The following is a 17,957-nucleotide window of genomic DNA, read 5'->3' on the forward strand; positions in this document are numbered from 1 at the left end:
ATACTGTCCAGCCAGTGGTGACCCCTGCTACTTGTCTACGCACCCCACTCCGGAGAGTTTGGTGGTGCAGGCGGCTACAGCCCCAGCGAAGCAGGCTGCATACCTTACCATTCCTCCTGATAGGGACGACAAGCGCTTTGAGGGTTAGGCGAAAGGTTTTTTCAATCAGGGGGTATGGCTTTAAAGGCAGCCAACTCTGTTTGTGCCTTGACAAGATTTCCTCACTCTGTGGAATTGTCTCTTTGGCGGCTGAACATATTCCCGAAGGGGAGGAACGGGATGGTTTTCTAGCCCTCGTTCAGGATGGCAAGGATGCCATGTGTGAATCCGGTCAGTCAGGCATGGTTGTGAAAGTCTGGGTTTGCTCCTAATGTACAGTCCTGCCTTCTCAACATGCCCTTTGATGGTGTCCATCTTTTTGGCAGCAAGGCTGACAAGAGCCTTGAGAGGTTGCAGACCTCCAAAGCTGCGGCATAGTCCTTGAGCACTGCAGTACGTCCACCTCTGCCTTTTCGTCCTAGGGGACAGCAATGGAGGGGAGGTTCCTTTCGATACTACTCTTCCTTTGGTAGATCGAGAGGAGCTGCCAGTCAAATGGGCCAACGTAGGAGTACCAGAGGTTGAAAACAAGGTACTACAGGTGCCACTGCCGCGCGGGCAGTTGCCTCTTTGCGCTCAGGCACTACCGCTTCCGCGCAGTCATGAGGCCATGGCCCAGGGTTCGCCGGTTGGGGGAAGGCTGGGGCAGCATCTTGTAGAATGTTGTGCCATTACTTCAGATGTGTGGGTTCTGGGGATCATAGCCCACAGCTACTGTCTTCCTTTCTGGCAGAGGCCTTACGACAATCCAAGCTCTTTGAAGTGTCCGGATCAGCTCCTTGCGCAGGAAATCCTATCCCTGCTGGAGAAATGCGCCATAGAACTGGTGCCTGTAGCGGAGAGGAACAAGGGCTGGTATTCCCCATACTTTTTGATCCCGAAAAGAAGGGTGATTGAGACCCATCATGGGCTTGCGTGGTTTGAACAAGCTCCTCAGGAAGGACAAGTTCAAGATGGTTACTGTTTCTCAAGTCCTCCAGGCCCTTCAACTTCAGGATTGGTTGGTGTCTCTCGACCTCAAGGATGCTTACTTTCATGTGCAGATTCATCCCAAGCACAGGAAGTACCTGAGTTTGCGGTTGGCGACTCGCATTTTCAGTTTCGGATCCTGCTTTTCAGATTGACCTCCACCCAGAGGGTCTTCACCAAGCTGGTGGTGGCAGTGCATCTCAGGAAAGGGGATTCACGTCTACCCTACCTGGACGATTGGTTGATCAAGCCGCGCTCTCCCGAGCAATTCCTGGATCATCTGTCACCTGCCACTCCCTTCACAAGCTGGGCTTCTCCCTAAACTTGAAGTCTCGTGTGACAACTACCCAGCGGCTCCAGTATCCCAGGTGAGGGCTCATCACATTCTGCAGATGGTGAACTAGTTTCAACGTGCCCAGAGTCTACCGGCGTTAGAGTTCTTGAGATTGCTTGGCCTCATGGCATCCTGCATTATACTGATGCCAGAGGCCAGGGTGCGGATGAGATCTCTGCAGTGGGCGCTAAAGATGCAGTGGTCAGTTCTCCGGCAGGATGTTGGATCCCGTTCAGATTCCGCGCTTGGTCGCCCAGGACATTCTGTGGTGGGCCGTCGGAGGGAATCTGTTGAAAGGGGCTTTGTTTTGGCGATCGTGACGGACGCACCCCTCACGGGTTGGGGAGCTCATTCCAACGAGCTGACCGCTAGCGGTCGTTTGTCTCCATCGGAGTCCAGGCTCCACATCAATCTGTTAGAGCTGCGGGCTGCCAGGCTAGCCCTGAAGGCTTTTCTGTTGTCTGTGCTGGGGAAGAATGTCCTGGTTATGATGGACAATACAGTGGCCATGCACTACCTCAACAAAAAGTGGGGGGCAGGGTCACTCCCACTGTGCAGGGGGGGTGATGCAGCTCTGGTTCTAGGCCATCCAGCAGGAAATTTCGATCTGTGCAGTTTATCTGGCCGTAGATGAACACAGCAGCAGACGCTCTGAGCAGGGGAACCTTGTCACCAGTGTCAACCGGAAGTGCGAAAGATTCTGCTTGTCGGATTTTCCTCCAAGAGGAGCCTTAGGGGATGCATTCGTAGTGGAGTGGTCCTTCCTACTGCTGTACGCGTTCCCTCCAGTCCCCATCATTCCACAAGTGTTTTGCGGAGGTTTGGTTCCTGGATGATCCTCATTGCTCCGGCATGGGCCAGGAGAGCGTGGTACCCGGACCTTCTAGACCTGTCCATCTGCCCTCCACGTCTTCCCTACCGAGACAATCTGCTCTCACGGGAACGGGGGTCGAGTTCTCCGTCCAGAGGTCAAGTCTCTCAGCCTTCATGCTTGGTATCTGAAAGGCTGAGGTATAAGGATTGGGACCTCCCTGAAGACGAGGTGGAGGTGTTGCTTTCGCCCAGAAGGCCTGCAAAGAAATCATTGTACCGTTGCCATTGGAGAAAGTTCTGCGATTGGTGCAGGGTACAGAATGTGGATCCTTTTCAAAGTTCCATTCCTTTGGTTTTGCATTTTTTGCTTTCTTTAGCCCACAAGGGCCTGCAAGTAGGTACCATTAAGGGGTACCTGGCGGCGCTGTCCATATTTAAGTGCTCGTCTGAGGAATGTTCTTATTTTAGAATCACTTTGATATCTCAGTTTCTGGAAGGGCTAACTAATGTGTTTCCACCGTCACCTTTCCAGGTGCTGGGATGGGATTTGAATTTGGTTTTTAAGTTCCGTTTGAGCCCTTACATTCTTGCCCGCTGAGACTGTTGTCCTTTAAGACTGTATTTGAAGTTGCTGTTACTTCCGCACACAGTGTGAATGAGTTGCAGGCACTCTCTGCCAAGCCACCTTTCTCGGTGTTCCTTAAGGACGGGGTTGTCCTTAGGGTTCGTCCTTCTTTTCTTCTGAAGGTTGTGTATGAATTTCATTTGAGCCAGAAGTTAATTCTTCCGGCGTTTTAACCTCCGAATCCTCCTCCGCATCCTGATAAGGAAGAGGAGAGGCTCCATAGGTTGGATCCTAGGAGAGCTTTCAGTTTCTATCTATCACGGATGTCCCGGGTCAGATGGACGATCAGCTCTTTGTTGGTTACGCTGGAAGGCGTTTAGGTCGGGCTGTTTCCAAACATACCTTGTCCAGATGAATCATTTTGACGATCTCTGAATGTTTCCAGTTGGCGGTAAGGACCCTCCAGTAGGCTTACAGGCTCACTCTACTAGGGGTGTGGCTGCCTCCACGGCTCTACAGAGGGGTTCCGATTCGCAGTATTTGCAAAGCTGCCACGTGGGCTTCTGTCCATAACTTTGTTGGACACTATTCCCTGGACTCTATCCATGGGCAAGATTAAGGCAGTCCTATATTCAGCAATTTGATTGGGCATTCTAAATTGAAGAAATTGTAAATTCTTTTCCCACCGCCATACATTGGTATTGCTTTGGGAGTCTGTCAAAGATGTGGAATACGTCGGAGGACACAATCCACTAGAAGAACAAGTTACTTATCTTACCAGGTAACGTTCTTTCGATGGGATGTTCCTCCGACGTATTCCACATCGTACCCTCCCAGCCTGCCCCTCTACAGAATTTCTTATGCGATTGCAGCTTACATTTCCGCAAGGCTTTCTGCAGTCATACTGGCAGGTGATTGGTGCCACACGTACTAGGGGAAAAAACTACAACTGAGGCTACGGGCGTCGTACATCCTAGATGGAACATCCGGTGACGTCGACTGATGTCCTCGAGGAAGCGAATCGACGCCTATGCCGAAAATGTTTTCCGAAGCAGCACAGCTCTGGTAATTACTTTCAAAGATGTGGAATACGTCGGAGGACCATCCCATCGAAAGAACGTTACCAGGTAAGATAAGTAACTTGTTGTTCTGAACCTATTGGCGTTGGCAGTGCTTGTTCCCTTACAGGTTTTATATGTTGAACACTTTAATACTGGGATAATAGACTGACTGTATCCCTTTGGTAGACTCTGTTATAACATATCAGCCTGTTCTGATCTCACCCTAACCTTTCCTTCCTTTATTAACTCTATACTGCAAAGGTGATACTATATAAATGCTATACTGACCTCGTCTAAATAAATATTATATAACTGTGTGTAAGTGTTTACTTGGATACCTGTATTTACTTATTTCAATTGTACAGCTCACATTGCCCCTCTTAAGATGAGCCTGGCTGCTCAGTCACACTACCAACTTGTGTAGTACTGGCATATATTAAAATGTGGGTTACCTAATACCAAGAGGTAAATCTTGTGTAGTCCCACACCAGTTGGACTGCGCTAATTTATTCCTACCATGAAGCCAACAGCATTACGTTTTGGAAGTGTGCAGCTAATTCACAGGGGAATAAAATAACCTTATATACTTAATATTTGCAAACCAAGTCTCTGGAGGTCCAGAAGGGTGCTACCAAAGTTTCATTGTGATTCGTAAGACCGTGCATCACGTAATGGCTTGTGGTCCCAGGGTATTGGGGAATTGCAGCCCAGCAAGGTTGCAGCAAGTCATGGGATGGCTCGAAATGCAGGTGGTCTTGAGCTTAGTGGATCTCATCAGCATAGGGATATAAGCACCGTTCGGGACACCCAGGTCAATTACAAGGAATGGTTACAGCAGGCTTTGGTTACATAGCCTCTCCGGTTGCTGGATATTGCTGCGGACGTTTTCGCATTCCTCTTTGGTTTCAGTTCCTGTTTTCGACTTGTCAGCAGCTTCCAGGTTCAGATTTTTTATCAGGAACTACAGCACAGCTTCTGCATTCCTCCACCAAGCAGCGCCTCAATACCTCATCACTAGATTCACCAAACCTACTTCTTCTCGCCCCTCTAGAACGGCCAATTCCAATCTCCTCCTGGTGTAAACGTACAATGTCTGGAGGGAACAGCTTTCCTGTAAAAGCAGCACAATTCTGGAACTCCCTTCCACCTTCTTGCAGGGAGGACCTCGCCTACCGCCAATTTAGAGCTAAGACCATCCATTGGCTCAGGGCGCAAGATATATAACGACCTCTTGCTGCCCTGATGTTCCACACCACGATTGTAAATATGTACACTTCGGTTGTCTACTGTTAGACGTAGATACCTTTCATGAGACAACCGGCATCGTGCATATAGTATTGCTTATATTGTATATTTCCGTAACTTATGCCTCTTCGGAGTGATGTTTCTTTTTGATGTTCCCAGCACTGTAACCGCAGCTGGACCTCATTCCTTTGTATGTAACTAAGCTTTGCAATCCTCTTGATGCCTCTGCGCCTAGTTACCCCGGTGCGCAATATAAATAAATACTAAAAATACTTCCTGGATTTTACAGCAAGGGCCGTCTGGCTGTCCAATCAGGATAGCCCCCCACTGGGAGTTGGTTCCTTTGAGGCAAGGTAAAAGACAAAGGGCTGCAGAGTTTTGGACTCCTCCCTTGCTTCTTGTCTTAGCAGACATCTCTGGAGCCTGGGCAGGGAGTCCAAAGGATTCCTGCCAAAGACAAAATATCCACTGACTGCAGTCCCGCCTAGAATAGCAGGGAGAAGACCTCAAACAGCAAGCACATAAATGGTGAAAAAGGAGCCCACCATGGTGGCTGTAGTCTGAACAGCCTGCGAGTAATATAGACTAAAAAGTCAAAGGTAAAACCACTGCCTCCAGCCGTTGATGTAAACTCGCAATTGTAATAAAATGTTACCAGGTAGTTAAGAAAGGGGATACACTGTATCCCCCAGGACTCCGCATAAGGTGGGGTGTACTGGCTCACTTATACAAAATGTAAAGGGGATGAAAAATCCCTCTTTACTACTTGGGAACAGTAGTTCACCCAAGTATATGAATAGGGAATACCAAAGGGGCAACACAGCTTAAGCCCAAAAGTTTTAGGACACTTTAACTGCTACCATACACTATGGAGAGATGCACGGTTGCCCGTAAAAGACCATGTAAAGCGGGAGGAGGGGGGAATGTCAAATAATTACCAAGTCCAAGCAAAATGTTCTGGGATTGACGTAGGTCAAGAAGATTTATCATAAATATGAATCTGACCTAACAATGTGCCTATGGGTTCATATAATCCAAATAGCATTTAAATAAAACTGAATAGCTGGCATTTATAAAGCTCAAATAGTGCTAGAAAGCAACAGAGCATGGGCCAAACAGGGTCTTTATTCCTGACATTTGTAATGACTTTTAAAGTTGAAAGTGTTTGTGCCCTTTTGGCGTTTTTAGTAGCTTGTCGATTTATTATCCAAAAAAGGTTTGCTGTAAATTTGGAGTAAGTCTGTCTGGCCTTCAAAGATAAGCCCATGGGTGTTTCCAGAATCCTCCACTCTTTGTTTAATAGAGGTTTGTCTGAGACTTAGAAAAACCTAATTGGATTTACTTGATCAATTTCTGAACTTTTATGAGCTGAATTTAACCATGAAAACAGTTAACTATAAACGTTTTCTGAACTTCTAACTTTATATCCCTTTCCAATCTGTTCTTTTTTTGAAGGCTCTACTTCTCAAGGAATTGTCGGGCCCAATAAAAGGCTATTTACTGCAGCTTCTGAAAAGGGTGTAAAAACCACATCTGGCAAAACAACGTTGCAATCTGACTCGAGTAGTCTTCTTGGAAGTGGTAAAAAACGTCAACAAGAGCAGTGCACTGTGGAGCTTTCAAAGTGTGAGTTTCTATTTTCCGAAGGATATAGATTACATTTTTAGTTTTTAATGACTTGCTTCTGTCCAAATATCTATTTGTTTTTGTCACCCCTGTACTGGTTGTTTCGAAATTTGTGTCTGCCACTTTCTGCATTATACTTGAAGTGTTCTCTGTATTAGATTTTGTCCTCTACATATGTCACCTACATCTCTACATGTGAAGATCCACTCTTTTGACCTAAAACCTGTTTTGCCCCAAGTACATCAGAACCAGTTAGTCAGATGTCTGTATGCCACTCAACCCTTTGCTACTGTTGAGATGGATTTTCGGAAGTCAGCCCTGTGGACAGATTGAAAGGGGTCAGGTAAATGTTCCTATTTGAGTGAAATAGTGAGTCGCAAGCATTTTTGCTCGACTATTAGATTTTTGGACTGATGCTCCCGAATGAGTGGAAACCTTTTTTCACACACTCATTCTTTCACTCTAACCATGGGAACCCTTTGTACCTCTTTATGGTATTTTTTGATTTTTTTTTTGTTGGAGTTATGCATTTCTCTATTCCGGCATCTACCTTCTCCAGCATGGGGTCTGGCATGGATTCACATGCTCATGAATATTCCCCGTCGTCAGGCTGGGAATCCTCGGTAAAGAAGAAACCAGTTTCGTTTCTGATCTGTCTTTCGTAGTAATAACCAATCACTGGTCTCTGCGTCATACTGACCACAGCCAATGACTGCCCTCTACCTAAGCACCGCCTCTGGCAGCCATCTTCAGATTTTTACCGCACGTTCATGTGTTGGGATCCTCGTGCTATTGCTCTCGAGCGTTAGTGCTATTTTTTCACGTTTTTTCTCAAAAAATTCGTTTTTTCGGTCAAAAGAGCCTCAAGCTCCACCGACTCTCCATCCGATCAACGGGGACCCGTTTCGGATTCGTCTGCGCCCCTCAAGGGTGAAGATTTCGTCGAGCTACGCTTTTGGAGGACTCCAGAAGTTTCTCAGGCCCGGTCATGGCCCAGGAGAAGGGAAGCTCGATGCCCGGAAAGCTGTTCAGGGTCTGCCCTGGATGCCAGCTGCAGAACGTCTTCAAGGAGGACGAACACTCTTTTTGTCTTTACTGCCTACATGAGGACAAGACGCACGTGGAGAAGAACTGTGCGTTTTGCGGCAACATGTTGGAGCGGACCATGAAGGACCGCCATCAACGTCTCGCCAACTGGCTAGAAGGCAAGAGCCCGTCCGGCGAGAAGAAGAGGAAGAAATCCGAGCGGTCTTCTAAGACCTTTGAGGACGCCCCGGCGACGGGGGTCCAACATAAGGCCAAGCACCGCGAGGCCGCTGGCACCGGGAGCGCCGAACGGTCGGGCTCTACGGGCGCCAGGCAGGGCGCACCCTCCCCGGCACCATCAACCACGAGCCAACGCTCTGAGTCGGGTAAGAGGAAGGCAGAGCACCCGGCGAAGCTCCTGGAGAGGCCCCGGTCGAGCTCGAAGGCGGAGGGGGAGCGAGGCAGTGTCCCCCCCCCCCCCTCAAGGATAAGGCGGTGAGCGCACCTAAGGTGGTGAAGGCCTTAATCCATCCGGCCAAGCCCTCTATCGAAACTGTCGCGGCGGCCCTGGCTCAGCCTGTGGAGGCTACACCAGTGGTGGCGACCTCGGGGCTCAGTCTCCCTGCCACCTCGGAGGGAGTCCTCTTTTGTGCCCATCGATAGGACCCCCGTGAAATCCCCCGTGGGGAAGAAAAAGGGGGGGGCAGGGCGTCGTCGTAGATTCGGCCTCAACCTCGGAGGAGGAGCTGGTCGAGGTCTTAAGCCACGGCCTCGGCGTGGAAGAAGACCGGCCCGTCTGGATGGATCCCAACGCAGGGGACGGCGGCCATTTTGTTGGCTATACAGTCCTTATGCTCAGAGATAAGGACGAGACTACCGTTGCCGACGGAACCGCTCCCGTCGGGGGACCCAGAACCGGGACCTTCTGGTGTTCCCCCTACCAAGAGAAGAAGGATCCACCCTCCACCTCCTTTTCAGCCGTCGCGCCCCTTCCAGCCCTCCTCACCGTCCACCCGAGGGGATGATACGGGGACTGACACGGCAGCGACGGGTACGGACGACGAGGTTTACGACGAGGATGTACCGTCGTCGCCTCCCACCAGGGCTTCTCCGCCCGACGAGATTGGATCGTTCCACTCCATGATCGCCAGGGCATCCGAGCTTTTCCAACTCTGCCCTGAGGAGAAGAAGGAAGGTTTCCTTTATCAGCGGCGCGAGGCCAAGAGGAAGACGGTCCTCGCGGTGCCTCTATTGGACGACATTTGGGATGAGGGCCTCACCCTCCTCAAGAACCCTTCCACGACGCCAGCTAGAAGAGACCGGTACGAGAAAAAGTACCGGGTCCCGGACACGGCCCCCCCTGTGCCTCCGGGCGCAGCCTACCCCGGACTCCGTCGTCTCCGCGGCGGCCAGGAAGAAAGCGGGGGGGGTGCGGCCTCCGCATCGACTTCCCCACCGGACGGCGAGGGAAAGAAATTGGACGCTATGGGACGCAGTGTCATCTCGTCTGCAGCGACGACGATTAAAGCTGCCAACGCCTTGGCTATCGTGGCCCGATACGACAGGGAGCTCTGGTACAAACTGGCTCCTCTGCTGGACTTCTTGCCGGACGACAAGAGGGCAGAGGCCCTGGAGATCCTGCAGGAAGGTGAGGTGGCTTCGGACCACGCCATTACCGTTGCGACGGACATCGCCGACACTGGGTTCCGCCAGTTGGGCAACGGCGTTTGCCTTAGGCGGCGTGGATGGCTCAAGGCTACGGACTTCCGTCAAGACATTCAGACCAGAGTCCTGGACATGCCCTTCGATGGGAACAACCTGTTTGGGAAAACAGTGGACGATTCCCTTCAGGCCATTAAAGCGGACACCGAGACGGCCCGGGCCCTTGGAGTTCTGCAACAACGACGGACGCCCTTTCGGAGCAGCGGAGGCAAGGGCGCCTCCAAAGGTTCCGGCGGCGGTTTCTCCTCCTACCGTCAAGCAGCCCGCTCGTCGTCTCAGGAGGCCTACAGAGGACGAGGCAAGACTGGCGGACCCCGCCGTCATCGCCAAGGACAAGGCGCTAAAGCCTCGTCGAAGCAGGATTGAACCGGCCGGGGGGTCGGGCCCCCACCGAAGCACCCCGGTGGGAGGCCGGCTGGCAAGCTTCGTCAGCGTGTGGGAGTCCATCTCCACCGACCGTTGGGTGTTGGATGCCTTGGCCCGGGGCCACGCGCTCGAGTTTCAAAGAAAGTATCCGCGCGTCCCCCCCGTGGCCAGGAAAGAACTTCACGTCCCTCAACTTCTCCTGGAGGTGAAGGCGATGCTCAAGAAGGGCGCCATCGAACTCGTCCCAAAGAGGCTTCGGGGCTCCGGAGTCTACTCGAGATACTTCCTCGTGAAGAAGACGGGGGGGATGGCGCCCCATCCTGGACCTGCGACGTCTGAACAAGTTCATGAAGGCGCAAAAGTTCTGGATGGTCACCCTCCAGCACGTCCTGGGTCAGCTGGAGGAAGGAGACTTCCTGTCGTCGTTGGATTTGGAGGATGCCTACTTCCATATTCCCATCTTGAAGGGGCACCGAAAATTCCTCAGGTTTGTGGTCCAAGGGCGTCACTACCAGTTCAAAGCCCTCCCCTTCGGTCTACGGTCGGCACCCAGGGTGTTCACCAAGTGCCTCACACCGGTGGCGTCTCAGCTGCGCCGCGAAGGGATCCACGTCTACCCCTACCTAGACGACTGGCTCATCCGAGCCAAGACAAGGGAGCTCGCCGTGGTTCACACGGCAAGGACCGTCCAACTTCTCACGGACCTGGGATTCTCCGTGAACTACGCCAAATCCCACCTGGTGCCCGCGCAAGACGCTCTGTTTCTGGGAGCGAGGCTCAACAGTGTCCCTTCTGGCCTCCCCGTCGGAGGAGAGGACCAGGACCATTCTGGGCAAGGTGCAGCGGATGTTGGTGGCCGACGCGGCCAAGGTGAGGTCCATCAAGTCCCTCCTCGGAATGATGTCTTCCTGCATCTACCTCATTCCCATGTGCAGGCTCCGGATGCGCCCGTTGCAGGAGTTCCTGGACGCGCGCTGGATCCAAACGACGGGCAGCTTCGAGGAAAGGATCACACTCGACGAGAGTTTCCGACGAGCGATCCGGTGGTGGGGCACCCGCGCGCATCTGACGGCGGGCATGGACTTCCAGACCCCAGCCCACCAGGAGACAGTGACCACGGATGCCTCCCTGGAAGGGTGGGGAGCGCACACCGAAAATCTGCACACAAGAGGCCTTTGGCTCCCGACGGAGAAATCCCTACATATCAACGTCCTGGAGCTCCGTGCAGTGTTTTGGGCCCTCGGGTCCTTCCTTCCGTCCCTCAAGGGCAAGGTGGTGAGGATCTTCACCGACAACACCACCACCATGTTTTACATCAGGAAACAGGGCGGAACCAGGTCCCCAGCACTGTCCAAGGAGGCGCAGGACCTGTGGCATTGGGCAGTCGCCCAAGGGATGTTTCTGGTGCCGTTTCATCTGGCAGGGATAAAAAACACCATCGCCGACTCACTCAGCAGGGAGCTGCGCTCGTGCCACGAGTGGGAACTACGGCAGGATCTAGTGGATCGCCTCTTCCGACGGTGGGGCACACCCCAGATCGACCTGTTCGCGACGGCGACGAACTCCAAGTGCCGGATGTTTGCCAGCAGGTTTCCCCAGGCGAGGAGCATGGGCGATGCTTTCTCGTTCCCCTGGGAGGGCCTGTTCCTCTACGCGTTCCCTCCTTTGCCACTGCTGATCCGGCTTGTCAACCAGCTCAAGAGGTCACGGTGCAGGATGATCCTCGTCGCACCTGCGTGGCCGAGGCAGATATGGTTCCCGGACCTTCTGGACTTGTCAGCGTCCCCGCCAATCAAGCTGCCGGTGGACGCGGATCTGCTCTCCAGGGAAGGAGGCGCCATCCTCCACCACGACCCGAAATCGCTGAACTTGCAGGCCTGGCTCCTGCAGCGCTAGAGTTTGGAGGATACAACGTACCGGCCGACTGCAGAGAGGTTCTTGCAAAGGCCAGGGCGTCCTCGACTCTTAAATGCTACGGACACAAATGGAAGAGGTTCTCTGTCTGGTGCCACGCACAGAAGATTAACCCTCTACGGATTACGGCTCCCCAGGTACTGCTGTACCTGCTGACGCTGGCCAAAGCTGGACTGGCACACGCGTCCATCAAGATTCATCTTGCTGCGATCTCCCGATACACCAGAACCACGGGGCGGACGTCCTTGTGGTCTCATCGTCTGGTGAAAGAATTCATGAAGGGACTGTTCAGATCGTTCCCGCCGGTGAAGGCTCGGCCCCGGCGTGGGAGCTCAACGTGGTGCTGACCAAGCTCATGGGACCTCCGTTCGAGCCTCTGCACTCGGCCCCGTTGAAGTTTCTGTCGTGGAAAACAGCGTTTCTTGTGGCCATCACCTCCGCACGACGGGTGGGAGAGATCCAGGCCCTTTCCTGCAAGGCCCCGTACTTGACTTTTCACGACACGAGGGTAGTGCTCAGGACGCACCCCTCCTTCATGGCCAAGGTACCGTCGGACTTCCACCTCAACGAACCCTTGGTGTTGCCTGTATTCTTCCCGTCGCCTTCGTCGCCGGCTGAGAGGACTTTGCACTCGCTGGATGTGGCTAGCGCGCTGAAGATCTACGTGGACCGCACAAAGTGTTTTCGGAAGACGTCACAACTCTTTGTGAACTTTGGACCTGTCAATCAGGGGAAGGCTCTCTCGAAGGCTTCCATTTCCAGATGGCTCTCCGGCTGTATCATGTACTGTCATCGGTTGGCAAACCGACCGCTGCCTGGCCGTCCGAGAGCCCATTCCACCAGAGCGATCGCAGCTACCACGGCGTTCCTTTCTGGTGTGCCCCTGCTGGACATATGCAGGGCTGCTACGTGGAGGTCTACGCACACCTTCACGAAGTTCTACTGCGTCGATCGGGATTCCAGGGAGGAGTCCAGGGTCGGCCAAGCAGTGCTGCGCAACCTGTTCGCCTGAGGTGAGCCTGGTGAGGAGGTAAGATGCTTAATGTTGAGTTTGATGCAATGCTTAATGTTGAGCCTTTGCCACCTCCCGTGGTTGTGCATGTGTGTACTGCTATGTATTCTTAATTCATGAGCATGTGAATCCATGCCAGACCCCATGCTGGAGAAGGAACAAGTTACTTACCTGTAACTGTTGTTCTCCAGCATGGGTCTGGCATGGATTCACATGCGAACCCTCCCGCCTACCCCTCTGCGGCTCTTCACTTGGTCATACTTCCACTTCACGTGCTTCCAAATCTGAAGATGGCTGCCAGAGGCGGTGCTTAGGTAGAGGGCAGTCATTGGCTGTGGTCAGTATGACGCAGAGACCAGTGATTGGTTATTACTACGAAAGACAGATCAGAAACGAAACTGATACTGGTTTTTTCTTTACCGAGGATTCCCAGCCTGACGACGGGGAATATTCATGAGCATGTGAATCCATGCCAGACCCGTGCTGGAGAACAACAGTTACAGGTAAGTAACTTCCTTTTTATTATTGCAGGACACAGCACGTTCTGTGCATTGTTGCTGGTAGTTCCTTGATCTTCCCTTTTTATCTGTGTAGCACGTTACCAGGCCATCGCACACTTTTTCTCCCAGTGTTTTATTTTGCACGAACAGCGCACTCTACCTTGAGTGGAGTGCTGAGCAAAAACTGTCTCCCTTTTCTTGCTTTTCCAGTAAGTTTTATTTACTGTTCCAAGCCCATTTGACAGGCTTGTGGCAGTGTACATTGTTTTGCACAACTTCTGGCGCAGGCTGCCTTTACAGCTGCCGTAAGGGAAACTGTCACTATTTTCCTAAAAAGGAGGCTGTATTTTTTTAAGCTCCGTTTTTGATGACTTATTCTTTCTTGAGCCGCCTTCTACCTGCCTGGGTGTGGAAGGTCTTGATGGGTCTTTTGCCTTTTGTGGGCTTCCCTTGGAGAGCCTCCCAAGACTCTTTGTGCCTGATAAGAAGTAGGGAAAGTGACCGAAACCCTCCTAGTCTTTGTCCTGCAGTATGCCTGCCGGAAACCGGTTTGTGCTCGGGGGTTCACTGTCCCCATTGGACCACCTCGTTAGGACAGTTTTTCTGAAGTCCAACTAAGTGCTTAGTAAAACAATTCAACCAAGGCAGTACAAGACTGCGCTCTTAGTATAAGGCTTTACCACCTGAGTAGAGGGTAGAGTAGACCGAGCAGCCAGGCTCATTTTAGGGAGAGAGGGCTGTAGAATCGGTACAAAGAAATTGCAATACAAATGTTCCAAAGAGAAACAAACACTATGTATTGTGAAAATAAATGATTTATTTAAATACAAGTAGGCCCAGATAAATCTTGGGAAGTACCATCATAGATCATAAGAACACCTTATTTAACCCTTTAAGTGCCATGGGTATTTCTCCCCAATGCCAGGGCCTTTTTGGGTGATTTTGGTATGTGGCCATTCAATGGCTTGTAACTTTTTTGTTACATGAGATATCGCGGCCAAATTTGGCTCCTTTTTTTGCCACATGTAGGCGGTCGTAACGCCACCCAGGAATCCCAGGTTGCTGTAGGGGGGTGAGAGAAAATAAGGAAAAAGTGTGAACATTTTGGGTTTTTTCAAAAAATGCCAATAAAATGATGTACAAAGAAGCCTGTGGTTTTTTCCTTGTAAGAGCTAGGAACAAATGGTTTGCTGTGCACCAAGGAAAACAGGGAACCCCATGCATTTCCGAAAAGGGGACACCCGTGGGAATCCGCAGAGGTATGATATGCCCAAATCGCCCCAGAATTTATTACCCAGACACCCCTGCAAAGTCCAAAATGTGGTAAAAAAACGCATTTTCCGCACATTTCGCTCGGCTCACCCATCGAAACACGCCCCCAACAACACATGGCCTACCGTCCCGCGTTCCCACAGGTGTCCCGATGAAAACGGTACCTCACATGTGTGGGTGCACCTACCTGGCTGGCAAGGGGCAAGCCGAAAACACAAGTAACCCCAAGTCTGCTTTCATGGCGAAATCTCAGACATTCTGCCGACCGGCACAACGTACAGATATGGGCCTCGGGTGTCCAAGCCACCGAGGAAAACGGGGAAACCCATGCATTTCCGAAAAGAGGACACCCGTGGGAATCCGCAGAGGTATGATTTGCGCACATCGCCCCAGAATTTATTACCCAGACACCCCCGCAAAGTCCGAAATGTGCCCCGGACTTTGCAGGGGTGTCTGGGTAATAAATTCTGGGGCGATGTGCGCAAATCATACCTCTGCGGATTCCCACGGGTGTCCTCTTTTCGGAAATGCATGGGGTTCCCTGTTTTCCACGGTGGCTTGGATACCCGAGGCCCATATCTGTACGTTGTGCCGGTCGGCAGAATGTCTGAGATTTCGCTCTGAAAACAGACTTGGAGTCACTTGTGTTTTAGGCTTTCCCCTTGGCGGCCAGGTAGGTGCACCCACACATGTGAGGTACCGTTTTCGTCGGGACACCTGTGGGAACATGAGAAGGTATGACATCTGCTGTTGGCGACGTGTTTCGGTGAGTGGACACAGGGAAATGTCTCTGAAATTGGCCGGAAATGAAGACAATTCTCAGACATTTCGCTCTGGCCACCCACCGAAACGCACCGCCAACACGTGGCCTACCTTCCCGCGTCCCCACACGTGTCCCAATGAGAGGCTGACCTCTTGTGTGCAGGTGTGGTACCTGAGTGACAATGGGTACATCTTTTGTATAGTAACTTCGCTGTAGTGCGCTTAGGAAACAGTAAAGTACTGGTAGTAAGCCATTTCACATGCACCTTTCCTCACACTTCCCATACATACCAGACACAATGCAGTTAGACACGCAAGGTGGGATTTAGCACAAGGACAAACCTCCTTGTGTAGCACAAGAAGGTTTGTCCTTGTGAGCAGTGATGCCACGACAAGGCACCCACCGGATCACTGGCCATTCGTATCCCTTTCGTGTCTGCAGTCAGTTGGCATCCATTTCAGCAGTTGCACTTCTACCAAATCACTAGCACCAGAGCAAGTGTATGTACACATGAGCATATCTACACACTTATACCACGTGGACATGTGTGTACAATGCAACTGTGTCTCTAGCAATATCTTAACTATCATTTGGCATCATTTTCATAGCAACTGTGTCTGCATGCAAACTTTGTGCCGGCAATCACGTGGACAGTGATAGCAAGTGCATACTGGCTCACTGCGCTACCCTGCCCTACAGGCGCTATCTTCCACACCAGCTTTGAGTATGCCCATAGCAACTATGGGCAAACTTTCTTATGTTCCACCGTACCCACACAAAACAGCAATCCTGGAACATGACAATCATTTCGGCAGTGCTGGAAAAGTCCATTCACAAATTGCATCTGCATGTTCTTTGTATCTTTACCTAATTCACACACCAATCATATCCAATTAATTCCTACAGAAGACGTGTCACTTACACCACACAACATTACTCGCAGTAAAACAATAAACAAGACAGGATCTTACGAGGTACGCAAGACACCGCTGCCATATAGTTGGTGTCCAAGTACCACTTTCATGACACTTAGACCTCAAGGGAGGGAGCCAAAGTGGCGTGTATTATTTTGAAGACACCCCTTGAGTGGAGGGAAACTGAATGGTGTTCTGGTCTTCCACAACGCACGGCTTGAGTAGAGGGAGCGGGTCTGGCCTTTCTTTGCTTGCCAAACCTTAGGTGGAAGGAGCCAGATTTGGGTTCCTGTCCAAAGTACGCCGGAAGCGGATGGGGTTTTCCAGAAGTTTTTTTTGTAAGGCAATCCCGAACAGGAGCAAGCTGCACTCCCATAGGGGAGTGACCCAGAGTGCTCCACCCTTCTCCATGGCCTGCCTCAACTAGAGGCGGTGGAGTGGCATTCCTTTCCAAGATGCGCCTGCTTTGGAATAAACAAGTATTGCGTTACTTTGCAAGGCACACCACGCGCAGAGGGAGCTAGACTGCCTTTTCCTTATGAGGCAGACCTGAAGTGAAAGGTACCGGGGGTGATGTCTCTTTCCCAGGCAGGCCTCAAGTGGAGGGGGCAGGACTAGCATTGCTTGCCAAAGCACGCCAAAGGGGAAAGACCCGCATGGCACAACTCAAGTACAGGGACTCATAATGATTACTATTTCGCAGGCACGCCTCCAATGGAAGGAGCCTGATTAGCGTTCCTTTGCAAGTCACGCTTTGAGCTGAGGGATCTAGACTGATGTACATTTTCTTGGCAGGCCTCAAGGGAAAGCTACGGCTGTGGTTGCCTTTCCAAGGCAGGGCTCAAGTGGAGGAAGCAGGTCTAGCAATGCTCGTGAATGCACGCTAAATCAAGTGAAGTGAGTTGACATCCTGTTGCATTTTCATTGAAGGTACACCTCCAGGGCAGGGTGCAAGAGTGCCATTCCTTTACAAGACATGCACAATTTCAGTGGCTAAGGGTCCCTTTCAAGGAATGATGGGCATTTTCGGAAATCAGTCGATCTCCCAATAATTTTCCTTTGTATGATACAAAAGGAAACAGGGCTGAAAGCAGAGGGCAGGCTGGGAAGGGCATTGGGGACAGTACACCAGAGTATCCTTCCTCTTTCCTTGTTTTGTACACACCTTACATTTTCGGTACGGTTGTGCCTTCGTAGCAGTGGGAGGAACATAATCACCAAAGTGTCGCTCTTGCAATCTGGCCACATCTTCGACCTCTGGAAAGGAGGGAATTTGTACATGAACATTAGCCAGAGATTGAAGAATTTCTAATTCAAAATCCAAAAAGGAGAGCTTGTTTTCTGGTGTAGCTGCACGGTACACCACATAAGCATTGTACGTTGCCATATGCAAGATGTGTGTGGCTAACTTTTTGTACCAGAAACGCGACTTGCGTTCAGCGTGGTATGACTCAAGCACTTGGTCATTTTTGTCTACTCCACCCATGTACTTGTTGTAATCCAGAATGCAATTGGGCTTCAACACTTGCTGAGTCTGCCTGCGCAGAGGGACAGCTGAAGTACTTTCATCATGAATAGTACTTAGCATGTACACATCCCTTTTGTCGCACAATTTCACTGCTAACAATTCATCCTGCCGCAATGCCATACATTGCCCCTTGGCCAACTTCTTACACACAAGTTGTCTGGGGAAGCCTTTGCGGTTACTGCGGATTGTACCGCATGCCAGTGTGCCCACATTGAACAATTCCTTGAA

At 51.3% G+C, this 17,957-nt stretch overlaps 1 protein-coding gene across 2 annotated transcripts in view; it reads left to right on the forward strand.

Moving 5' to 3' along the window:
* ZNF638 (zinc finger protein 638) overlaps positions 1 to 17,957 on the forward strand; it is an 846,814-nt gene that overhangs the window by 753,456 nt on the left and 75,401 nt on the right. For both annotated transcript variants that reach the window (XM_069632287.1, XM_069632288.1), the window contains one exon: positions 6,542 to 6,712. In XM_069632287.1, coding sequence (XP_069488388.1) covers positions 6,542 to 6,712 — 171 coding nt within the window. The remainder of the gene's footprint in view (positions 1 to 6,541; positions 6,713 to 17,957) is intronic.

This window comes from Ambystoma mexicanum, chromosome 6q (assembly GCF_040938575.1).
Source record: "Ambystoma mexicanum isolate Mex_15411 chromosome 6q, UKY_AmexF1_1, whole genome shotgun sequence".
Classification (NCBI taxonomy): Eukaryota; Metazoa; Chordata; class Amphibia; order Caudata; family Ambystomatidae; genus Ambystoma; species Ambystoma mexicanum.